At 38.1% G+C, this 26,510-nt stretch overlaps 1 protein-coding gene and 2 pseudogenes across 8 annotated transcripts in view; 2 read left to right on the top strand and 1 right to left on the bottom strand.

Annotated features, from left to right (window-relative positions):
- Nucleotides 1-26,510, top strand: part of MED12L (mediator complex subunit 12L) — a 307,612-nt gene that overhangs the window by 19,640 nt on the left and 261,462 nt on the right. For 6 of the 8 annotated variants that reach the window (XM_036219079.1, XM_036219084.1, XM_036219082.1 and 3 more), the window contains exons 3-6: nucleotides 11,133-11,237; nucleotides 16,421-16,612; nucleotides 17,988-18,020; nucleotides 21,279-21,438. In XM_036219079.1, coding sequence (XP_036074972.1) covers nucleotides 11,133-11,237; nucleotides 16,421-16,612; nucleotides 17,988-18,020; nucleotides 21,279-21,438 — 490 coding nt within the window. The remainder of the gene's footprint in view (nucleotides 1-11,132; nucleotides 11,238-16,420; nucleotides 16,613-17,987; nucleotides 18,021-21,278; nucleotides 21,439-26,510) is intronic. The other 2 variants (XM_036219081.1, XM_036219085.1) reach the window with 1 other exon arrangement.
- LOC118602420 lies at nucleotides 12,548-12,666 on the top strand (annotated as a pseudogene).
- On the bottom strand, nucleotides 18,096-18,214 carry LOC118602253 (annotated as a pseudogene).

Raw genomic sequence — 26,510 nt, 5'->3', positions numbered from 1 at the left:
TATTGATATTTTAGTTAAACTTCGTCACGTGGTTTTAAGTGATTGTTTTACGGATATGACATGCATCCCTAAGTTTTCACTGTCTTAGAGTTCATATTGTATCACTTCATGTAAAATGTCAATCTCGATATTGTAGAGGTCCTCTTCCTAACTACTACTTCAGAGTCAGAGCTCAGCTCAAAGGCCACTTCAGAGAATTCTTGTTGGACTTCTCAGAAAAGGTGGAGCTCCTGCTGTGTGCACTGGGAGCCAGGCAGTGTGTCTCCTTGGGGCATTTATCACACTTGCAGTTTGCTAACTGTGGAATTCCCTCCCTCCCCCCCCCCCACGCTCCCCCAGGGCTTAGCACAGTGCTGTATGCTTAGTTATTTGTTGATTAAATAAAGGGGAGCCCTGAGTTGTGGTTTGAAGAAGGCAAAAGATTTCATGATAATGTACTCCAGGGGATGGGAATGGCATTATGTAAGGCTGAGAGGTTGAAAAGACAATGTATGTGGGAAGGAATAGAATAGTCAAGTAGATTAACTGAGAGTTAAAATATAAAATAAAAAATAGCTCTAAGTTTTTATAACAATAGCCACCATTTATAGAGCACTTTAAGGGCCAGGCACTGTGCTAAACTCTTTGTACATGTTGTCTTACATAACCTCAGCCCTGTGGGTTATTCTTGCCTCATTTCAAACAAATCAACTGAGGTACAGTGAGGTCATTTACCTTGTTCCCAATCACAGGTAAGGGCTCTGCATTCACACTTGGATCCTCGTGATCCTAACACTTAGAATGGAAGCAGGACCAGGAAGCAGAGCTTGACTGCCCAAGGCATTGAATGCCTGTCCTAGGTAATTTTGCTTTGATACTGGGCCAGAGTCAGGTGGAGAGGAGGCTCACAGTTGTTATGGAGGGTCTGTAGACTGTTGTGCTAGATGCTTTTATTCTTTAGTCCCTTCTGAAAAAACTGGAAAGCCTTCTGTGGCTTTTGAAAAGGGGAGTGCAGAAAAGGAAACCCATTTCAGGAAGCTGCACCTGGAGGAATTCAGGCAGGCTGGATTCAGGTCAAAGTCCAAAGAGAGGAGGGGTAACGTGTGGGCAGCAGTGGTCAAGGTGTGCTGTGGCAGCGGCCACAGTTTAGAGAGGTGGCTGTAGTATTTTAAAGGAAGGAATAAATGCAAGACATATTTTGACAGAAATACAGATAGTGTTGGTTAATGATGAGTTATCAGGAGAGAAAGATTATTCCCTTATCTTTTGGGTCATTTGTATCTGCTAACTGTAAATGTTGCCTAAAGACCATTAAATATATCCATGAGGGGCATTATCATAGCTTGTTTCTCAAACTGGGATCTGCAGACATCCTCAGGGATCCAAAAGAATGTTCTTTTCAGGGAGAGGTGGACAATGCTAGGAAAAATAGTTATGAGGCTGTTTTGTAAGTTTTGATTGTTTTGGGTAAGGCCGTGGCTAACACAGCCTGTCTGACTAGTACACAGAGGGACATTTTTCTACTTCTGCAGCATGATCATCCCTGGTGGACATTTCTGTCTAGTTCACTGAGTTAGTTTGTTAAATGTGAACAGGTGACTGAGGAAATTGGGTGTCTCTGCATGTGTTTCGTGCATTAGATGAGAAGCCTGGAGGGGGTTAAGTGTACGTGTGTACACCTGTGTATATGTTTGTGTGCACTTAGTATCTGCCTTTCAGATGGTCATTACATTGTACTAAACTGACTTTTTTTATCTTCTTGAGTGAGAAAGAGCTTACCCAATTTCCAAATTAATATCGAAATGTTTCACTTCCTGAAGAAACATTTTATTGAAATTAAAAGATTGCTTTGAGAGTGATTCAAAAAATAAGATCATTTTCTGAAGTTCAAGGGAAATATGTGAGATTTATGGATGAATTTGGAGTTCATCCAAAGTATTGGGGGTCCGATTTTTATACCAGTATTGAATACGAAAATGCAGGGTGAACAACTGACCTACCACGTGAACATGAGCCAATTTCTAGGCTTTTGTTTCTGTGTGTCTCTGGGTACCTGTCTCCTCAAAATTGCTTTAAGCCTTGTTATTTTAGTTAAAACCAATGACAAGAGGTGTGAGAGTCCTCTTTCCTCCATGTTGAGGTTACTTTGGGACCAATTACGGTTTTAAACCTGTTGAAGTCCACATGCAGTCTTGTGTGGAGCACAGCTGCCCTAGGCTGCTGGGGTAAGGACTGTGAATTCTTTTCTTATTTGGCATTGTCTCTCGACTGAGTAAATATTAGGTCTCGCACATGTGTTATACAATGTTCCCTCGATGCTGTTAAGGATAAACAGAGAGAACATTTAAAACTCTGAATCCATGGTGGTTCTCCTCTCAACAGTTATTAAAAGTATTTTTTTTATTCCCCATGTTATACAATTGGTGATTTTTTAACCTTTAATAAGGGGTCCTTTCACTGGAAAAGGGTTAGCACTGCCCTTCTTGAACCTAGAGCGCAAGTCTAGGAATGAGACCCCCATTAATAGTTGGGCCTTACCTCGAAGTTTTTGAGGTTTTAGTTGTCTCACCTTTGCAAATAGGCAAAGTAGCAGCTGATAATTTTTGACTGGGTATAGCGGAAGAATTTTAAATCTGTAAGGGTCATTGTAAGAATTTTGGTGATTATCCTCTTTTATTTAGAACAATCTTTGAAGAGGTTTGTTAAAAGATAAACTGAAGCGTAATAAAATTTTAGGAATTTATTTGAGCAAAAATCTATTTAAATTGGGTAGCGCCCAACCGGAAGTGATTAGAAGTACTCCATTGATGGGAGCTGGGGAAAAAAACTTTTATAGAGAAAAGGTGGAAGCAGAGTAAAGAAATTGTTTATAGCGTAAACCTTAGTTGGTTGTTTGTGATTGGTTGGTCTTAGATTTCAATTGTTTAACCTTGAGGCATTTACAGGCTTAGATTTTGGTTTGCTTATGTAAGCATTGGTCACATTAGAGCCATCTTAATCTGATGGCATTTAGTTAATTTAACAGTTTCCCCTTTGGTTATACTCTTGTGCAGGAGAGATTGTCCCCAGATTTGGTATTAGTGCCACTCTTAGTTGCCATCAGAGTTAAATTGCCCTTCTCTCATCTTGAAACTGGTAGGTTATGGTGTCAGATCCATGGAAGAATAGCTTTTTTTCTTTATCCTGTTGTTCGTCTTGTTTCTGATTCTCTTTAAGTGCAGTGAGACCATCTGATGTGTTTCTGATGCTGCAAACATGTATTTAAAATCTTTGAGAGACACAGTGTACGCCAGGTTGTCTCTAATTATGACTACTAGGACGATGATACCAGAAGGCTGAAGTGTACTCCTTAGCCGGGGCCCCCATGAAGCAAACCAATTGGTGTCAAGTAAATCAAAGAATGTACCTGATGAGGTATCAACCTGTTTTTAGCCTTTTTAGTCACATGCTTGTTTGTTAATTGCTTGTTTGAGTTTCTGCAATACCAGAGGTCTTGATCCAGGTACAACAGGAGGTATTTGCTATGGCACAGATTTCTGCTTTGTTAGCTAACAGGTAGTTCAGAGCAATTTTGTCATCTAAAATCACCTTAGCAGGAGAGCCTAGGGACTCGGGTTGTACAGCCATGGTCTTAGCAGTGGGCTCAGCAGTGGTTACCAGAGTTGAGGATAAGTTTCTGATCATATGTTTGTACCAATTCCAAGCCAAGGAAGAAGAGACTGTCCAAATGATGCCCATCCAGAGTGGTTAACATCTGCTGGTAAACTTCTTTTTGGTTGATAGTATAAATTCTAGAAAATGGACCAATGTTGAGTATGTGAGATATTATGAAGGGACAATGGAACAGTAAATACAGCCGGAGCACATTGTTCTTTCATCCTCCAGCGGTTAAGACAATGAGCTGCTGAAGCATAGGGACCACTGCCCAAACCTCCACATCAAAAGGAGCAGCCAGGAGGTGTACCGTAAGTATTAGCATATCAATAAAAATTCATCTCATTGTTCTTGGGAAATTTAGGGTGTTAGCATCATTAAACCAAGATTCAAATATGGTATTACCACATATTGAAAGACAGCCTAAATATATGGGCCTGAAAGCAAGTCTACATAATGGTCTGATTTACACTGTCTGGTCCGCAGTGTCTTTTATATATATATTCAATCTTGTTTTTCCATCCCAAGGTTGGGTTAAATCGAGACAAGGAAAGGGAGGGGGTATGTGTATTTAATATTTTAACTTTATAAAAGGGATCTGTGGAACAATTTAGGCATACAATGGCATTTGGGATTCCAGTGAATTCCTTTAGGGTGAATTCAGGAATCTCTTCATGTATAGAGTCTGGTTTAGCATGACAGATCCAGTGGTTTCCTGCAGTAACTTTTGTTTGTGAAATTCTAATTAAAGCATTGTCTTCTCATGCATTAATAGAGAGGAAGAACAGATAGCAAATAGGCAAAAAAGGATAATGGTTTCATATTGGAGATGAAGATCTCCATCCCTGGTCTTGGGAGAGCTGTCACTTTAAGATGTTGTCTGCTTCTGGGGAGGAATCTCCTCAGTTGGTCTTGACTTTAGATCTTTGGCTGTTAGGCCATTTTAAGAGTCTGTAGGGTTTTTTTCTGCTGAGAGAGGTAGACTCAAGGTTCAAGTCCCTGAAGTTTGGCTGGTGCCTGGGTAGTGAAGAAGACCAGGTATGGTCTGTTCCAACTAGGTTCAGTTCTTTCTTACATTTCATTTTTGGAAGACCCACTCTTCAGATTCCAGGTTTTGGAACATTTGACTATCTGTTGGGGTAAAGGTCATGGAGAGCTTCCTTTACCTGGTGGAAATACACTTTGACATGCTTTAGTAAAGCTTTATGATACTGAGTCATGTCAGAATTTATGAGTACAGGAGAAATGTGGTTCTATCATCAAAGGCATAGGTCTTTCTGTTACCATTTTGTAAGGTAATAATTTGTGCTTCCTTATGGGTCTTGCCCTATTTGCCATCAAAACCAGTGGAATAACTTTTGGCCAGGGCAGTTGATTCTGTTAATTTAGGTAGTTTTAGTTTTAAGTTACCATCTGTCTGTTTGACTTGACCAGGTAACTGAAGGTGGTAAGGATGGTGGTAACGCCATGTGTCAGCAGCACTTTATTGTTCAGTTATTTGTCCAGTGAAATGAGATTTCCTATTAAGGAAATATATTTACTTAAAGTTTCATAGCCATGTTTGTGGAGTCACCCTTTCTGCATGGGAGGGCTTCACTCTATCCTGAGAACGTACAATTACAAGAATGGGTTATATTGATAACCCATTGTGGCAGGCAGTTAAATGAAATCATTTTTTAAGTGTTCAAATGGCCCAGTAGATAGTGAGACAGCTCCAATTCTTTGATGGTCTTTTCCAGGGTGATGGGTCTGACAAATCAGACATTGGCTGTAAACCAATTGTGACCTTGGAGCAGTCACCCCACCAATATTTTTTCATAATTTGGATCATTTTATATGTGCCATGATGGGTTGCACAATGTAGAGCTTTTAGTAATGGCATTTTCAAGGACTCAGGAAGAACTGTCTGGGTCCTTAGGGAGTCCTCAATTAATATTAAATTTGGGTCCCTTGTAAGTCCTGACATTGTTGCTTTTTGTCATAAATAATTTGGTTAGAGTCAATCTTATGGAGTTTTTTCAAATTCAAATAATATCGAAACAATTTTAGTGCTAGCTGATGTAGCATGGAAGTCTGCTTGAGTATTTTCCTCATATTCAGGTTCTGTATGAGTTTCCGTTTTAATAATTGCAATTCAGTTAGGCATTAGAAAGGCAGAGAACAGTTTATTTCCTTGGAGCCCATTTTTCACTGGGGTTCTGATAGAAGTGAGGAACCCTCTTTGTTTCTATAACATACCAAAGTCATGAACCACCCCAGAGACTTGTCTGCTATCAGTATAAATGTTTACTTATTTTCTTTTGGGTGGTTGACAAGCCTGAGTGAGGACACATAGTTCTGGTTGAGCTGACTTAAATTGGGGAAGAATTCATTCCCCCTTTCCAGTAGTTCATTATGGAGCTTTTATAGCAGATGCTGTTTGATACTTCTCTTTTGCATTCTCAGCATTGGCAGAGCTAATGGTGTGTCTTGTAAGTCAATGTGAAGGGTCAGTAACCATGACACTATGTCTACACAGTTGAGGTGATCTGTGTCATTGTCAGGCAAGGGTAGTGGATGAATTCCACACCTGAGTTGGGGTTAGAAGGTATCCTGGGGAGCAGTTTCCTGGAGGTTTACTGGGAGCCCCATTAATGTTTATTATTTTAGTAATCAAAATTTTAAGGACTTCCTCTGATGGAAAAACAGGGGGAGGTCTATTAAACAATGGGCTCTGCAGGGGGCATTCATCCCCCCCCCCCCCACAGTTGTTTAAAATGAAGGCAGACATTTTGGGACACAGCGCTCCTGCGTGGAGGACCTCTAGATTCTGGCTTGACATGTGGAGGTGGAGGTGGAGGTCTTTTTAGCCCTGGAGTAACTGCAGGGCTATAAGTTTATCGGCTATTTGAATTTTATCTTGCTCAAAGGTTTTTCAAAATGCTCAGCTAGGGCTGTTAATTCAAGAGGGGCAGCTTCTCAGTTCTGTTTGTGTGTCTTTATTAGGATACTGAGTTTAAGCTGTAGTCCGTTAATGGGTGAGGACGTAAGTGTGTTTTCTGTCCCACATTTAATAACAAAAAAGCCCCGAGTGTTTCACAGAAAGGGATTTTAGTATTGGCTAAGTGTGTGAGACTGGTTCATCTTTTTGTTTTGTTTGTTTGTTTGTAAGATTGAATGATGGACTCATCAGTCTTCTGAGGAAATGCCTTACCATTACTTTCAAGTAGGTCTTGGGCTATTTTTCCAGTGTGTTTTGGGCTGTTCCTAGCAGTGATTAGTGTGTGGATCTTTAATATCCCTCTCGGGATCTTCCCTTTTGGCTTCAGCCATACATTTTTGGCCACTGCCAGGTACTAATGTCATATGCATAAATTGGTAGAGATCAGGGAGTCCCGGATTGTTAGATTCAATTAGAATTCTAAATTCCCCATAAAATTTTTGGGAATTCTCTTTGATAAAAGCCCTAAGTTCATCCTTTGGCCATAGAGAAAAGATGGTTACATCTGATATTCCTGGCTCAGCAGAGGGCCTCCCTTTCAAAGACATTTTCTTTTAACTCTAGCTCATCTTCAAAGTGAAAAGGCAGTTGAATAAAGAGATTAGTGCGTTCAGAATATTTTGGGAGCGGAGGGTAGAGGGAAGGAGCAGTCTGAGCAGTCAGTCAAGTCGGTGTACTCTTCTTTTTAGATTCACCATCAACTTTTTGCTTAAGCTTTTCATTTGCCTTTTGTAAAGAATCTTTCAAAGAGGCAATCTTTGATTCATTTAGTTTATTAGAGCTGCTTCTGCATATCAATAAAAATACATCCCATTGTTTTTGGGAAATTTGGGGAGATTTGACTCTCTTTTCTCTAGAGAGCCTCGTAAATAGATAAGCCTATCTAGGCTAAATGTTCTCCACTGTGGCCACCGTGATTCAAGATTATCTTTGGTAAAGTTAATCCCCTGGTTTGGAAAACCACAGGTTCTGGGCCCATACTTTTTATACATGTAGTTAGCTGGAGTCCCAGGTGGAGAAGTCCCAGATTGTTTGGAGTCAGAGAAAACCGTTTTTGTCTTGTTTTTCCTTGTTACCTGAGGCCTCGCATTGGACCCAGTCTAGATTAAATTAAGTTGGGCCCAATTTGACCAGGACCAGTCCAGTTTCTGAGTCGGACCCAGTCCTGTTTCTTTAAGTCAGCTGACCTGGTATCCACTCTGAACAAAGAAACACTCAGATAAATTCAGAGAGCTCTTTTGAATGCAAAAACTGGAGCTCAGATACCTGCAATCTCCAGACGTGATGAGAAAGCTGCGAGCCTTTTTCTGGCTGCTCCTTGCTCCTGGTTTCCATTGGGGGTCTCCTTTGGGACCTGCTTCTGACACCAGAGCTGTTGAAAGATAAACTGAGTTGTATTAAAATTTTAGGAATTTATTTATTTGATTCAAATTGGGCCTCACTGAGCTAGAAGTGGTTAGAAGCTCTCCATTGTTGGGAGCTGGGAGAAATTTTTTATAGAGAAAAGGTGGAAGCAAAGTAAGGAAATTATTGATTTTAGTTTAAATTCTAGTTGGCTGTTTGTGATTGGCTGTCCTTGGGTTTTGCATTCATAACCTGAGGTTCAGATTTTGATTTGCTTTTGTAGGCATTCACAGCATTTGATCCACCTCAGCCTACTGGCATCCAAGTTTAACCAGTTTAACAATACAAAGGGAATTCTGGACCTCAGAGTCATGGTGTAGTGATTCAGAATATGCTTATTATATTAATTGTTCAAAACAGTGCTTATTTACTTATTTGTTCTTTTAACAGTTCTTGAATACTTAGATGTGCTATGTGCCAGGCACCTAGTCACTCCACTTGACATACATCTGTGAATGGACCTTCCCTTCTGGTAGGGGAATCAGTACCTGTTATAAGTAAATTACATGGGGTTTTAGGTGATACGTGCTATGGATTATTGGAAGATTAGAAATGCTGGGTTTGAAGGGAGTGGGGTAAGCAGTTCCCATTTTAAATAGGGTCATCAGATTTCTCATTGAGAATGTGAAATTTGAGTGAAGACTTAGGGTGGGTATGGAGTTGGCCATGTGAACACCATGGGAAAGAGCAGTCTAGGCAGAGGGAACAGACAATATAAAGGCCCTGAGGCTTAAGAACCGCCCGCGGGCATGTTTGAGGAACTGCAAGGAGACCAGTGTGGCTGGAGTAGAGCAAGCAAAGGGGGAATGTGGTTAGCCATGAGGTCAGAAAAGTAATAGGGGCCATATCACATAAAGAATTGTAGGACATCATAGAGCCTTTGCTTATCCTCAGAGTTGGGGAGTTAACACAGGTTTTGAGCAGGTATGATGGGATCTCACTTATGTTTAAAAGCTCCCTGTGGCTGCTGTGTTGAAAATGATCTTCAGGGGGCAAGGGTAGATGCAAGGAGACCAGTTGGGAGCCAAGTTAAGAGCCATTGCAGTTTCCAAGCATGAGGTAGGTGGTGGTGTTCCCAACTTGGGGAAAGCATTGGTGGTACTGAGTAGTGGTCTGATTCTGGATGCATTTTCGTGCAATTTGGACTATAAAATTAGAAAGTTCTCATAATTCAAGGTTCTCAGCAATACCTGTATGAATTCTAGTTTGAGGAAAATGTGATGTGGTTGACAGCTGATAATAGTTCTATGTTCTTTTCCTTCTGGGGATATGTGCGTGTGTGTGTATGTTTGTGTGTGTACGCACACACAGGGCATGTCTCTTCAGGCCAGTGGTTAGAAGTCAAATATGACAAATAGCTAACTGACCGGAGTTAGTTTAGAATAGAAATTTAAGCAACACTAAATGAAACAAACTGGTTTTAAAAGGCTCACATATTTCCTCTTGATTAAGCAATAACATTTTTAATAAAAACATATGCTGTTATTTAATGTTTCTTGTAATATTCTGATGGTAAATCAAAGTTAAAAATTTAGTTTTCTTGTCCAGTTCCTCTTATGATCCCATTTGTGCCCCTTTCTTAGACTCTGAGATAACAGAAATTTTATTACATAGTTTTGCCCTAGATTTTTAAATAATTAATTTGAAAATGTGGGTAGCAGTTTGAGATGTCTTCTGACATGTGGGCGCAATTCATTTTCTGTGCAGGTCATGATTTCAGTAACCTTCTGTGCTTGGAGGAGACTTGATTACCATAGAGCTGAATTTCCTGTGGCGGGGTCTTTTGAAAGCCTGCCAAGACAGTGGCTCACCAAGGTATTAGCTAGAACACACACAAATAAGTAAAGTTACATGGCATGTCTCCAGAAGACCTCAGTTCTCAGCCAAGGTGACCTTTCAGGTGCTTATGTGCCATAAACTATTTTGTTTTAAGGCTTCCTGCCTAATCACAGCAGTGATTTTGATCAGTTGATTTTTTTCCAGTCTACACTTGCAGCAGCTACTCATGAGGAGAAAGTGTGTGTCCTCATTCTTGTGCTGTGATCACCATTACCCCAGCAGTTACCAAGACCATTCTTATTTCTTGGCTTGGAGCGAGGGGAGTGGAGGTAGCTTCACTTACTCAAACCTTTCCCTTTTATGTTTTCAAGCCTGTATCTTAGGAACTCAGATTTAGTTCTGTAACTCAATGATCAGGGAAGGCATGTTTTATTGCTTTTGTTATTGTGTTTCTTTTCTTTTCTTTTTTTTTTCTCTTCTCTTTTTCTTTTTTTATAAAGCCTAGGCTATTTTTGATATGTAATGTATGACCTTGGGAAGAAAAGTTTTCCTGTATCTATCTAGTAAGATCTTTTTAAGGAGCGTATGAGTTGTAACTATGTATTTTTAGATCACATTTTCATATGGCCTTTATACTTCGGTGGCATGGTGTCATGGGAATTTCTCTTCCTAGTCTAGGATTGAGAAGATGGTTTTTCAGTGTTAACTTTGTCCAGTTACTGTACCAGCTTAGTGAGCCTCATTCTTCTCATGGGCATGAAGATACCAGAATTGGTAAAGGTCAAGTGAACCAGGACGTATGAAAGAACTTTTCAAGCTCTAAACTTTTCTTTAGTTACAAGTTTGTGCTATGTGGTTGTCAAAGCTTGTGCTGTCTTTAACTTGCTATGGGGTCTTGGGTAAGTTGAGTGAGCTTGTTTTTTTGAACATAGGATAGGGATGTGCATTGGGCTGGCAAGAGAGGGAGAGTAAAACTATGGGCTCTCTAGAAACAGTCCTGAGTTTAAAATTCTATGATTTATATTTGTGTGTGTGATTTTTGCTCATTCTCAACTTATTAAAAATGTTCAAACTTAAGGAAGTCGAAAGAATAGTATAATTGCCACCTATATACCCTGCAGCTAGGGTTAACAGTTAACATTTTGCCACATTCATTTTATATTTCTCTACATATTTATGCATTGATTTTTAAACTTCAATTTCTGCTTTCATTGGTGTGTTTTCAACAATTCTCTTATGGAATATAGTAAAGCTAGTCGTTACTCAGGCTGTGGTAAGTGGGGTTAAGTTAGAGCATTTATATCCTTCTGATTAATCAATACCTTTTCTTGAACAGGATGAACTTACTGCTGTGAATGTAAAGCAAGGCTTCAACAATCAGCCGGCTTTTACTGGAGATGAACATGGCTCAGCCAGAAATATCGTAATTAACCCATCAAAGGTATGCTAATTGCCTGTTTTCCAAAACTGAAAAAGTGTGTGTATGTGACACCCTTGGTAGTTAATGTTGAAAAATTAGTGTTATTTAAACCACAGTCCGTATTCAGAATTCCCCCAAATATCTTGTAAGCTATCCTGTCCTAGGATCCAGTCAGGGATCACGTGTTGTGTTTTAGTTGTCATGTCTCTTTAGTCTCTTTTAATCTAGTACAGTACCACTTTCCAGTCTCTCTTATTTTGTTCTTGTTTTTTGGGGGGGCCTTTTAGAACTGCCATTCTAGAAGAGTCCAGTTTAGTTATTTGTCTTTTAGTCTAGTCCTATAATCTGTAATTGGTCTCATTGTTTTCTCATGCGAGGAGTCAGATTATTTCTGGCTAGAAGACTGTATCGCATCGCTTGAGAAGACATGCAATACCAGTTTGCTCTAGTATTGGTTATACTAAGTTTGCTCACTTAAGGTGATGTGTGACCTCTCTTAACCTTGTAAAAGCAGTCATCTTTTCCTTGTAATCTTTGTAGGGTGATAGTTTGAGACCATATGAGTATCCTTTTTTCCAATAAAATTTCCTCCTATGATTTTAGCATCATTTGATAATTTTTGCTGAATGATTTATTTGCTGGTGGTTGCAAATGGCTGATTTTCTAGTTATTGTTCCTCATTTATTAGTTGGCATTCTTTTGTAAAGGACATCCCATTTTTTTAGTATCACTTTTAATCCCTGGACTCTTTTTAAAACCTGAGGTATTATTTTCATTTTTATTTTTGATGCTCACATTGTCTTGCATTTGGCTAGTGTAGGTGCCTTTAACCCGACATCACACCATTCTTTGAGTTCTTGCTCACTTTTGACATAATGGTGTCATCTTATTTCCCTGCCCAGCCCGGATCTGGATGCTTGGCATGTTCATTGTTACTAGAGTGTCATAACTTCTGGGCCCTTTCAGTGGACAGAGATGGGAAACATGTAGATTTCCTTTTTTCCCTTTCCCTCTCTCCCTCCCTCCCTCTCTCCACCCATCCATTCACCCACCAGTTCGAACTGAAATACAGGTGTTTTTCTTATTTTTTCCTGTTTCATCTTTGTGTCTCCTGTCTCCCAAAGTGAAATCTTGACTCTAATTACTATCAACATACTTATTCATTTACCCTCTTACCATACACATAAAAGAATTTCAGAATAAACTATAACAGCATCTCCAGCAACACAATTACTGTGTAAAATTTTCAGTTTTTCTACAATTCTTTTTGTCTTTGTACTAACTTTTATTAAGAGTATATAGTCAGAATGTTGTGTTAAAAAAGTTGTTGAGTCTATGGCCATGCCATCCTGAACACACCTGATCCTGTCTGATCTCGAAAGCTAAGCAAGGTTGGGCTTGGTTAGTACTTGGATGGGAGACCACCTAAGAAGACCAGGTGTTGTAGGTGTAAAAAAAAAAAAAAAAAATTCTTAAATCTTTTTTTTTCTTTGAGATTAACAATTAGATATGTAGATAGAATTATTTGTTTCTGTTTGTATTCTTTTCAGGTTTGAGTTTTCATCCTTTTTGAGTTATTTCTGTATTTCAAATATTAAAATACTTTTAAGTTGAAAACATTATAATACAAATAAAAAGAAATCAAACATATAGACAAATTTCTATTCTTTCTTCCTCTTGCCCGGAGATCACCATTGTTACAGATTGTTTATTATTCCAGAACTCTTTTTATGTGTGTAAATGTATACACAAACACATATATAAATGACAGGCTGCTAAACTATCAACTGAAATATTTTTTAAATGATATGAAAGAAAAGCATTTTCTACAAATAGTCCTATCGACCAAACACAATGTTTTTAGTTTTGTCTCTTTTCAGTCATCACACTTTTTAACACTACAACTAGAATTGTGTGTGTGTTGTAATTTTTTCTGTTTTATTTTTTATTATGGTAAAATATAGCAGAATTTACCATTTTAACATTTTAAAGTGTACAGTTCATTGGCATTAAGTATATTCACATTGTTTGTACAACTGTCAGACCATTCATTTCTAACACTTTTCGTCTTCCTTAACTTACGTACTTTAAAAAAATATAACATTTTTTGTATACACTTTTCCTTGAGGCCGAAGTATTCATGTTAGTAATAATTAGTGGATAGGTAGGGTGTCATTTATGTACTATAAAAGACTGAAACTGCTAATGTATAACAATTAGTTTCTTTCCAATTTCTTAAAGAGGTAATAGTCATATTTGAACATACAGCTTTTGTTCTTTAGGATTAATTCCTAAAAGAATATTGCTTGCTTAGGTAAATTAGTGTGCTATAGCTGTTGTAACAGAATACCACAGAGCGGGTGGCTTAAACAACAAAAATTGGATTTTCCAAGAGAATTTACTGTCTCAATGTCTCAGAGGCCGCAGTTCGAGATCAAGGTGTCAGCAGGTCTGGTTTCTCCTGGGGCCTCTCACTTTGGTGTGTACATGCTGCCCTCTTGCTGTGTCTCCACAGTTTTTTCCTTGTGCTCATGCATTTCTGGTGTTTCTTCCCCTTCTTATAGAGACACCAGTCCTATTGGATTAGGGTGCCACCCATATGACCTCAGTAGCCTTAACTACCTCTTTAAAGGCCCTGCCTCCAAAGATTATCAGAGTTTCAGCATCTGAATTTTGGGAATACACAGTTCTGTGCATAACTGAGTATGAATGCTGTATGTCTCGTCAATGAACTGTCCAATTGTTCTTAACTATTTCGCCTTATGTGAATTATATACTAATAAATGGAAATATCACCTATTACAACTACAGCTGCGGTCAACCTTTCTGCGATATTTATTCAAGGAGTCAAACTTTCTGAGGAGAATTTGATCTTATAAATATGAAATATAGGAACTATAGTGTAGCCCCCAAACTTTTCTCATTTTTTCATCAAATGAATTGTTTTCAAAATAGCTTTGGATGGATTGAAACAAGTTTTGAATTAAACTTTCTCTCTCATACCTTGTCTGAGAGAGTGCAAATTGTTATAAACCTTATGGAGAGAAGTTCAGCAATGTTGATTGAAATTACGGAATCATAAAATCTGAATTCTGGAACTTTATCTCAAAGTTCTAGCTGAACAGGTATGAAATAATAAATAGGAAAGGCTATTCATTTTAATGTGATTTGTAATATCAAAAGTTTAGGACATATATATATATACTTCATTGTTCATTAATAGGGGCTTAATTAAATAAAATGTGGAACGTTCACTGTACATTATTATGTGTCAGAAAACATGAATGAGGAAGCTCTCCATATACAGATATGGAAGGCTCTCAGACATTTAGTAAATGTACATAAGAACGTATGCATATAAGAAAGAAAAAAATAATATATTTCTGTTTGTGTATATTCATATAAAGAAACATTGGAAAGACAGAACTCATCAAAGTTGGTTACTTGGAGGTAGGCACTGGGACTTGGGAATGAAGCTTTTTATTTTTTCTTGGTTTCGGAATAATGTGAATATATAGCTGTTATGATTAAATGTGTGCTCATGTTTTGATATTTTTTTGGTCTTAGTGTGAATTTTCTTTCCCTGTATTTTTGGGACTTTGACTTTGTTTACAGTATGCAGTTATTCACGTGGTTCGTTAGGAAGTAAAACATAGTTACAATCACCATGTTCCTGCTATCTTAAAGTATATGAAAGAGTATAATTGTGAAACAGATTTCTCAGACTAGTTTTTTAAAAAAAATTACACCTTTTTTTATTATAATTAAAATACTCAGACATAATTACAAATAAGAGACCTTTTAAATATAAAACAGTCTGCATATGTAGGTGTTTTGTGCCCTTTGTGCAAAGACCAAACATTGAGAAATTTAAAATTAAACCATTTGCTACTGTGGCTGCTTGTTTTCAACCAACTGGTTTTTGCTAAACTTTTGCATGTGAATCTTTGGGCATTGTGCAAACATTTGCTTAAAAAATACAACATGAAGCTGTTTGTTTTAAAAAAAGTAAAGCTCATTTTTTTTCTAACTACTCTAATTTTTATTATCATATTACATTAACACACCAAAAGAGGCTTCCTTTTATTGTACATTAATCACTAGGTCAAGGAATTATAATTCACAGTAAAAAAAAAAATTATATAGTATCTATCAACTTTTCACGTGGTAAATAAATTTGGCTAATTACTTAAAACTGTGTGTCAACCTGTAGACTAATTGTTTGACTCTTGAGCATTAAGCTAAAGTAGTGATTCCTATTTTGCTTCACCTGAGTAGGTATTTTATTTAAATCATGGCTGACACTATCTGCTAGCCTTGTTTGGAGATATTTATTAGAAATTGTTGCTCATATCATATTATTAAAGAATCCCCGGGAAATGATATGTGATGCTTTGATACGATTGTTGGAAATTCCAACAGGTTTTCTGTGGATTTATTTAATTTTTAGATATTTCTTTATCCCCTTCCTTTTTGTCCCTGTCTCCTTCCTTTGTCCTCTTTTAAGATGGTTAATAAGAAAATGCTACAGTAATTCACAGAAGCTCCCTTTGCTGCTTTGCTTCATTTCAGAGCATGTAACAGTAGCTTTCTCTTGTAACACATGTACTCACGAAATTGGCAGCCCAATCAAAAATGTTGAATACTTAATTTAATCGAATCTTTTGTATTTGCCATTTAAATAAATCAAATTTCTCTAGACTCTTTTAGAAAGCACTGAGTGTAAATACAGAGTTTCCTTTCCAAAAATATATGCTATTAAGATGAAACAAGGAAAAGAATGATTACTGTGTGATTACTAGGCTTTCTGTTCTCGTATGCAACACCTCTCAGGATAACTGTTCTCTCCAAATGGGTGTGTAGTATGAAAAAGGAGAAGTACAGCTGAAGATTAAAGCGGAATCCATTCTCTTGACATTTATTCAGGTTGTAATTAACTTCATCTTATCAGAGATTTTCAAAGGCTCTTCTTTTTTCCTTGAATTACTTGTTAATAGCGGAATAAAGGAGCTATGGGAGTTTTCGAGTTATATTAGTAAAAGGAAATGACAGCTCTTGACTTTAAGGGCTTCATTTTGCCATTTTATTTTCTGAGGGGCTGTTTGAAGATTTTCAGTTAAAATAATAAAAAATAAAATACTAATATACATTACTAACATACTTATTGTCTTTAAACTTTTTCTTTTTCTCTCTTGTTTCCTCAGATTGGAGCTTATTTTAGCAGCATATTAGCTGAGAAACTAAAGCTTAACACTTTCCAGGACACCGGAAAGAAGAAACCACAAGTTAATGCTAAAGATAATTATTGGCTGGTTACTGCTCGATCCCAGAGTGCAATTCATAGTTGGTTCTCTGACTTAGCAGGAAATAAACCACTTGCTATTTTGGCAAAAAAGGTATTTTTTCTTACATTGTTTTGATTATGGTCTTATAGAAATGAAGATGTTTCAAATAATGCTCAAGTATGTATTTATTTTCCCTAATTCTCTCCAAAACTCACAGCCTCGATAGCACATATACTGCACCAGGTGTATGCTGCACATAACGTTGTTTTCCCCTTTATTTTGATGGCATGTGGTGGCTAGATTGTCCTTAGATGTAAACATTGCACCCAGGGAGCAGTTTATGTGGCCTTTAGGTAGACAAAGTCTTTAAATCAAAAACAGTCAGTAATACGTTATTTCTACTATGTTTTCAATTTTCTTAGCCCAGGATGTCTAAAGTGTATTGTGTAGAAATCCTTGCTTTGATGTTATTTCCTTGTCTTGAAGGTAACCAGCCATCCAAATGCTCTAAGTTGTCTCCCTAACAAACAATAAAAATAGTGGTTCTGTGAGTGCTTGAAAAACTTCTGTGAAAAAGTTTTAGAGCAAAATGGGCAGGTTTATTTATAGTTTCCAGCTTTTTGGGGGGTGGAGTGGGGTGGGAGGGAGGGTTATTTTAAAGTCTTTGCCTTTGGTCATTTTCATTAAGTGGGAAATAATACACAAATTCAACAGTCCTATAGTCTGAGCGATATAAAATGTCTTGAAATTTAGAGGAGCGCTGGAGACCTCCCTCTTAGTCTTGATCTCTAATGTCTTGAATTCCTTTCAGGTAATCCCACAGATCTTTCTTTTCTCCCTTGAAACCCTTTAGTTTTAGGGGCGCCTATCTTCTGTTCCTGATATTAAGTTTTTATTATCAGGCTTGGTGCAGACTCATTTTAGAGGGAATCTCCTTCATGTATTTGCTTGTTTGTTTTGTAAAACAACTCTTCGAAAATGGTATCCATAGCTCCCACTGGCTTTATTTTGCCCTAGTGTCGTAGCATTATGTTGCCTTTCAGTAATTAAAGGCAACCAAAATCCTTGAAAATCACAAAAGTCAGTGTAACCACCTCTTGCTACTCAGATAGTGCCTCTGTCTCAGTTTAGGCCGAACAGTGTGGCATTTCTTTTCCAGTGGTGAACATTTACCATAGGCCACTATTTCCTATGAAGGCCATGTAAATGAGAGGGCATCCTTCGATATTTCTTGGCTTTCTAATAATAGTCCATATCTTCCATGTTGTTTAATACCTTTACCTCCCATGTAGCCAGCCTGACATCTCTCTTTTTAGAGTTTCCTTTCTTATAAGCTTTTAGAATACATTTTGTGGCTATTTCCTGAAAGCGAAACTGGTGAGGAATTGATGCCCTTGCTCTAGGTGTGTAGTGAGCTCTCTCATCTTTTAGGAGAGAAATGAATTATGGTGCATTGTATTAGCCATTGTTCTTCTTTCTTTATTAGGAGCTGCCTCTGGCCAAGTCAGGTGTCCCTCAGGTAAGCCCTGACATTAATTTTTTGCAAAGTTAAAGATATTTTCTTTATTTTTATTTTGTTTTATTTTATTTTTTACACTCACAGCACCTGGTCTTCCTAGGTGGTCTCCCATCCAAGTACTAACCAGGCCCAACCCTGCTTAGCTTCCGGGATCAGACGAGACTGGGCATGTTCAGTGTGGCATGGCTGTAGATTAAAGTTGTTTTCTTTATAAAATCATTGACCGTACCTTGAAGCATTCATTTCTTGAGCATTTCAAGAGTTCATCTCTCTCCTCTCCCCTCTTCAGCATATCATCTTTTTGAGATGATGAAAGTTCTTTCAGAGTTGGATAAAAGATTGTATTCTCTGCATGTTCTTCATATTGGAAAGTTAAAATACTTTTTTAAATTTCTGGTATTTCTCTGTGAGGTGGCTTAATGCAGAAGACCTTCATTTTCTCGCTAAGATCCCGAGTCATCTTCTAGCTCTGATCTGGAGTTCAGAATAGTTCCTGTATGGGATGGATCAGGTTTCTGGGCCTGGTTTTCTGTTACTATGAAGCTCCACAGCATTCTAAGTATGTAGCCACCGAAAAGTCAACAATGGCCTGTGAAGGGCCCTTTAACTCAATCGAGGTCATAGCTGGTTTTGGAAAAGGAGACTTCTGGCCCCCTCGGGATGTTCTTCTAGCTCTTGAAGAGTTAGTGCATTAGTTGTCATGTGTTCACTTCAAGTGACTTGATTACCAGGGTCTATGGCAATTCCTTTTCCTCTACAACTGCTAAGCGAGTGGGAGATGCTGATGGCAACGTGCATTCGAGGAGAAAGGTGATATAGAGGATGGAAGACTGTCACACGCTAGGGTGTCTTAGTTTTCTTTTGGTACTAATATGCAGCTCTAGCTTGATTTAGAAATAAGACAGCTGCCCATTGATTGCCTAGGTTCAGCTTCAAGTTAAAGTCAGATGGTTTCTTTGCTGAAAATGGAATCCATCACTGTAAAGAAGTCATACTTCAGTCATGGTAAAAGATAGTTTCGTTCCTGAGCTGGGCCAGACAGTAAATTTGACAAAACCATCAATATATGTCCTTTTCTTAATTAAGTAACTTTCTTCATATATGTTCTTCTGGATTCTAAATCCCTTGATTTGAGTCAGCCATTTTTTAGGGTTCTGCCATGGGGGCAGTGAGCTGAATTACAGGTTTGCCGTCTGCTGTTCAAACCATTGTGTAATACATGGCTCCATTTGTTTGCTGTTTCATCTAAACATTTTATGTGTTCAAACTGTGTGTGTGTGTGTGTGTGTGTGTGTGTGTGTGTGTGTGTGTGTGTGGTTTCCTTCTGTTCAAAAGAAATCCTTTAGGCTTCTACAAAAAGATACTGTTAGCAATGTTTCTTTGGAGATGTTAACTTTACTTTTTGCATTTGCCTGGTTTTTAGGCCTTGATACTACCTTTTGGTTTATCTGATTAAAAGGCCTTGACAGCAGAAATTTAACTCACTGATTCCATACTATATGTTCTAGTGAAAAGCAGCAGCTCGAGTCTTAACTGAATGTTTAAGCCTGTGCTTTCCTTGTTCATGGCTAAAACCATAGTACATCCCCAGAGCCTTGTGCTCCATGAAAGATGTGCCTTGCAAACTAAATTTTCAGGAAATTTTCTTGTTAAAATGTACCACTGTGGTCTGCTGAGAGGAAGCCTTCCAACTTTGGCCTGTGTGATGTTCATCATTTAGTTAGGTTTGGGCAATTTAGTTGCCCGTGTTATGGGGATTATGTTCCTAAGTCAGAACCCTCTACAGGTACTGTATGTGATCAGAAGTCTATTAAATGATATAGCAGATGGACACACTGCATCTCAGTGTCCAACTAGGCAGCTTTTCCTTCAGTATTGGAGCAGCTTGATGGGTCGTTGGTAAGAACCAGGTGAAATCACTTGTTTTAATCAAGTGAAATCAGGTGACATTCCTTTGTGCTATAAAAAATACTTATCTTTTAATTCTAGGATCACACTTTGTACCAAATGTGTGAATAGTCGAATTTGTAACATGTATGATGCAAAACATCCACCGACTAAATATGGATTTGGTTAACTAATAGAAAAATGCCATGAATCAGTTGGCTGGTTTGAAGCCTTCATTTCCAACACAAAATCAAGCAAGAGTGGGAGGCGTAGAGACTGAGGCTCTAGATGTCCATGCTTGTTGAGTTTAGGATCCTCTTAAAGAGAGGGTCAAATCCATGGCTTGAAAACAATTTGGCTGTCATGGAGAAATCTTTTAAACTGGCAACAAAATAAGAATTGTTATAATTTGGACACATGTAAGTCTTTTGCATTACCCTTGTAACCATCCAGTGCGGTGGATAGGGTTGGTGTTGTCACGTTGGTAAACGAAGACCCTGGGAGTGATGGGTTGAACCAAATAGGCTGTGGCCAGGAATGGAGCACAGAGGCACTTGTCCCTCATGTGGGGGGTGTGCCTGCTTCTCGGTTTCACTGCTTCCATCGTGCTGCATCACAGCCAGCAAATCTTTTGTCCACTCTTACTCTCTATTCAGAAATTGAATAGATTATATATAGATGAGCAGGCTTTGTCTAGGATATTTATGAGGAATTCTAGAAGAGTGGATTAACTCTTTCAAACTATTCTGGTATACATGGGGATACTAATTTGCTAAATTGTACCTTTGTGGTTTGGAAGAAATAATTAACTATCCCAAGTGCCTACTTTCTACAGTGAATTAATTACCCAGCTATTTCTAGCTCAGTGTTTATTAGGCAGATTCACTGATCCATCATTTTAGCCTCTATTTTAAATTTTGGGCTAAGGTACTTTTAGAAGCTTTGTGGAATGTATTATTCTTATGAAATGGGTATAGTCAAAAGCTTTATAAAAAATGTTCTTGGATAAAATGTAGACTGGGGAAAGTTTTTCACTTGGTCTGTCTGTTTCAATTTTGAGATAAACTCCTTGGAGGACTGTCATGAGATTTTTTTTTTCTATTTTGATACAATGTGTAGCTTTTAGCATCTGAAAATTAGAAAATAATTTGTTTTTATAAGAAAGCACAACTGATAAAATTGTGTTGCTAATATGCTAAACATAATTTTGATTCATTTTTCTTAATGAAAATTTGCTTAAAATCTATCAAGGATATACTTTTTTTTTAAGGGTATACGTTCTTATAGCCAGCAGGAGCTTAGAGTCCCTTTCTTTTGCCTAAGGATGGGCACAGTATGTGATTATTATAAATGTTATTTTTTTTTTTTTAGGTTCCCATCCTTAGTAAAAAAGAAGATGTTTTTGCATATTTAGCTAAGTATTCAGTGCCAATGGTTCGAGCAACGTGGCTGATCAAGATGACGTGTGCCTATTATTCTGCTATTTCTGAAGCTAAAATTAAGAAACGTCAGCCTACTGATCCCAACTTGGGTAAGTGAGACAGTATGGTTGATATATGTTACATTTCATTATTGATTCTACAAGTAATTGTTGTCTGCACCTGTGGTACACAACCTCAGAAAGTGAGAACTGAGAGGGTTCATGGTGAGGGTAGAAGTCATTCATGTTGTGGATGGAGAAGCTGGTCCTTGTTCTCCCAGTCCCAGAATCCTGATTCCATCAGCAGGTCCTATTGATATTACCTCTAAAATATGTCTTTAATCTGTACACTTTTTACCACCACAGTTAATTAAAATGCTGGTCTAAGCCACCACCATCATCTCTGGGCTGCTGGCTACAGTGGCAGCTTCCCAGCTGGTCTCCCTGCGCTTACTTTTGCTCCTTACATTCTAGTCTCTCCGCAACTGCCACACTGATCACAAAGCTTATTAAATCAGATCAGATTATGTCCCTATTTATAACTTTACAACAGTTTCTTATTACAATTAGAATAAAGACCCAGATTCTTTCTTGTGGCCATCATGGCTGTCCATGATTTGCCCCCTCTTCCTAAGATACTCCGGTCACACTGCCTGCCTTCTCTCCCCTCACATGCTGAGCTCCTTTCTTTCTCAGGGCTTTGGCATTTTCTTTTTCCTGTACTTGGGTTGCTTTTCCCTAGGATATTTGCATGTCTCCTTCTCTTCACTGAGGCTTTGACTCAAATGTATTTCTTCAGGAGGTTTGCTTTGGACACCTAAATAGTGTTCCCTGTCTTTCTCCCCTTCACAGTTATGTGCTCATGTGTTGTTATTTTATTTGCATGTTATATTGCCTTTATTACCACCCCCCGCCTCCCGCCCCACATGCATGCACGCACACACTGGCCCATGGTAGGTATTTGTTGAGTGAACTGAAGAGGAATTATTTTTAGTTAGATTCTTTACTCTCTTGGTGACTGGACAATTACTCCTTGAGATAGTGCTAAAATGCTTTATTGAACGTTTGATACTACTTTAGGAATGTGCACAGAAAATTGTATATAAAGATATTCATTAAAAAATTAGGTTTATAAATAATCCTGTATGAAATGGAAATGTGCTTATGATTTTGTAAAGGAGACCCCCAACTACAAAGCTCTGAGGTGCAAATGTTCTTAGATGCTAGGCGGGGTCTTAGATAAGTGAGTTGGGCTGCAGAGTGGTTGGGAGTGGTAGAGGGCCCTGATAAGCTGGAGAGTGGAGCCCACTGTAAAAGCACGAAAACTTAAAAACAAAAAAAACATAGCTGAATTCATTGGCTGCTACTTTTGAGTTCAGCATATCTCATGTGTGTTAAACAAGCAAAAATAAACTATACTTAACTACTGTGTATTCGTGTAAATGTCCAGGGAAAAAAAGCTGGGAGGAAATAATCCACAAAGTTAACAACAGTTGTCTCTGAGTGTTGTTTTCACTGTAGTCCTTTGTTAATTCTGTACTTCTGAGTTAAATTTTTTCATCAGCTTATTATTTCATCAGCTTATTGTTTTATTGGGGGGAAACAAAAGATGCCCTCCATTTTATTACTAAAGTAATACATTTTCATTACAATATTTTCAAATGGGTGCCAAAGTAGATACAGTATAGTGTTCAAATTTCTCTTTTCTCTTCTCCATGTTTTCCTTTTTGAACTTCCCTTCATTCATGTGAAGGAAACATGAATACACACATACATTCACACAGATACATATATGCAGTTATTACTTATATACCTATCTATTGCATTTATTAATACTTCTCCCGAGAACCTGGATATTTAGTTGCTCACTAGCCACCTCTACTTTGATGACTAATAGGCAACCTAAACTAATGAATATTGAATCAAAGGTTTGATTTCTCACCATCTCTAAACTTGTTCCTTCTTCATTCAGTCTTCTCCTTCTTAGCAAATGTTAAATGTAGTCGCCAGGTAGATAAAGGTGAAAGCCATGTTGTCATTCTGGGCTTTTGTCTTTCTCTCAAAACTCTGTGTTCAGTCCCTCAGCAGTCCTGTCAGCTTTTCTTTCAAAGTGTAGTTAGAATCTGACTGTATTCTTGCTTCCACTGTTACTCTTCAGGCCTAAGCCACTACCACTGCCTCTGCTGTTGCAGGGGCCTCCAGGTGATCATTTTTTTTTTTTTTTTTGTTCTGGCTTCTCTAATGACAGCTTTCTGCTTTGTAGCTAAAACATAAATGTTGCCATACTCCTATGCTCAGAATTCTCTCATGACTTGCTGTCCCACTCAGATGTCTGCGTCAGCTGACACGAGTGGCTTGCATGCGTGTTGTGACTTTGGGGCTTTACCCATGGGTGCCACTGTCCCTCCCACTCACAGATGTCCATGTGGCCCGCGCCCTCCTCCCACTGCTGGTCAGCTTAGATGGCACTTCCTAAGAGAAACTTTTCAGACCACGCCAGTCAAAGTATCATTTTGCTGTTCCTTTGGTATTTTTATCCTGCTTTATTTTTCTTCATAGCTCTTAATACCACCTCATGTTATACTTAAGATCCTTTACCAGCCAGAGAAACATTGTCAGATTTATCGAGTGCTGGATCTCCTAAGACATTATTTGGTTCATAGAAGGCGCTCAGTAATTTTTAAGATAAATGCGAATAATTAGGCCTCAAGTATTTGTGTGTGTGTGTATATTTTTTTTCCCCAATATATGTTTCCCAATTAGTAACCTGGGAAACTTCCAGCACCACCAGCTATAATGGAGGGACTCTTCCTCCATTCCTTAGACTCTCTTCATATTTTTTGTAACTTGTTCCTGACAGTGTTTTCCTTGATATTCAGTTTAATCTGATTTTAGCTGTCACAGAAAGGCCAAGAAGGGTGATCATGCAGGAATGGTTCTGCCAAATGAAATGTAAAACAAATTTAGGGCAAATTAAAGTTTGGTAGATCCTTGTCTTCACAAAGTTAGAGTATTTAGGAGTCCCGGAGATGAGTTTGTCACCATGACCCCAGTGTCTCCTCTGCCAGATGGAGGGAGGCCATGCTCCAGTTTCTAGCTGAGAACATCTTAGCCTTCTCATTAGATTCAGTGCATTTACCATTCGTTTTCTTACCAATGTAACCAGTTGGTTTTTTGGGGGAGATTTTTTAATACTCCCACCAAACAAAAATTTTTTAATCTGCACACCCACAATGGATGGTTGATGGTTGATTAGGTTCACCCATTACATATGTTTTTTTCCATAAGCCAAGTAACACATCATGCTGTTTTTTTTTTTTGACTCAGTTTATTTACAAAGTGTTACAGTTTGTGGATCTTTATGGTTATTCATGTGTTATTAAAAAGTGTGAATTTTAAATTCATAAAGGTCAGAAGTGCTTACATTCAATTTCTCTTGGTAGAGTATAAAAGCTGTGACCTAAAAAATGTTTAAGGCTAAAAATAAAAATATTTTTAAAATGCACGAATTTTAGGAGATCACCCCTATCCTCTCAGGTTTAGCACCTCAGAAAAAGCTTTGGTCCTTATTGGTCCTGGCTCCACCAATGAGTGTCAGGATGATTTAAAGCAGAGTCCTTAGCCTCCTTGGACATCAGTCTTCTCAACCTTGATCCACGGTTCATGTTGCCTTTAATTGTCATGTCTTTTTAGTCTTTTTAAATCTGGGACTGTTCTTTACCCTTTCCTTTTCTTGACCTTGATATTTTTGAAGAGGACAGACCAGTTATATTGTAGAATTTCCTTCGATTTGTATTTTCCAGTTTCTCGTGATTAGATCCAGGTTATGCACTTTTGGTAGGAATACCAGGTAGTGATGCTGTGAGCATCTGAATACGTCATCATACATTGTCTTGATACTGGTGGTGATAACTGATCATTTGGGTGAGGTGGGGCCTTCTGGATTTCTCCACTGCAAAGTTACTATTTTACATTATTAATAAGTTATTAGTAAATTAATAACTTATTTATTAGCTATTAGCTATTACTATAAGTAACTTATTAATAAGTTAATAAGTTATTTATTAGCTATTACTATGTAAATATCAAATTTCTACTTCTCCATACGTGTAACACAAATGTTACACTATCTACACTATATGGAAAGAACATGATTTCAAACATCTGATCTTCATTTTCGTCACCCTGTTACACCTGATACCCCTCAGACTCTGTTTTTTCCTTGGCACCTTCACCTCTTTAAGCAAATGATACAGTACATTGGGAAGCGTTTGGCTGTGTAGACATAGCCGTAATGTGTAGCAAGTTTCACACTCTAAGCAAGCAATACAGCCAAGCAAGTACACACATATTTATGTGTTGAATTGGATTAAATTGCATACATTTCAGAAGATTGACTTGCAGTAATAGGTTCTCTATTCTGGCTTTGATAGTGAGGAGAATTATTCGGCACATTTGGGGCAAGATTGACTATCAAGTATCACCCTCTTGGGTTAATTTGATGACTCTGTTGTCTTGATGATGATTCTTAGGATTTGCAAAGTGTTTTTAGTAGAAATAGCCTTTACTCTTTTGTAATAGAAACATATGTTTTATTTTCAGTTTCCACATTCAGAGTTGGAACAGAGCTATAAAGCACTGCTTTTTGATAGTACTGAAGAGAGTTTTTCCTAAAGTGAAGTGGGCTGGCAGCAACAAGGGAGCAGGCCCCCGGTGTGTGAATTCTTTCAACGTAGCAACACAGAGATCCTCACTGTCGTCGTGCAGAGAGCGATAGACCTAAAATGTAGGTTAAATGGGTTGCTGCTCTGGGGAGCTCGCGCCTAGCAAAGAAATACCCAGTAGTGCATACCCAAAAGTGAGAGGCGTGGAGGGGCCATGGAGAGCAAAGAAATATTTGACTTGGGTACCTTCTGATGTGAGGGCAGAGAATTTAAAGTAGAGGTGAATTATGGAAGCTTGGAGGAAATGATTGTAATTCTTGGTCCTTAAGAGACCCAAAAAATAAAGAGGAGGTTATAGGTAGACGTGATGTTTAGAAAATGCTGTCAGATAGGTGAGTGTTGCAGACTTGAGGGAAAGTACACCAGTCATGCTACATAGTCAGTTTCAGATATTTTTTTGAGTTGCATGATGTTTAGTTTTTAAGAGAACAAGAATGTTTAGCTGTCTGAAATGTTTTC

This window comes from Rousettus aegyptiacus, unplaced genomic scaffold (assembly GCF_014176215.1).
Source record: "Rousettus aegyptiacus isolate mRouAeg1 unplaced genomic scaffold, mRouAeg1.p scaffold_m13_p_4, whole genome shotgun sequence".
Classification (NCBI taxonomy): domain Eukaryota; kingdom Metazoa; phylum Chordata; class Mammalia; order Chiroptera; family Pteropodidae; genus Rousettus; species Rousettus aegyptiacus.
The sequence above is the reverse complement of the archived record's forward strand: the minus strand, read 5'-3'. Positions and strand labels throughout refer to the sequence as shown.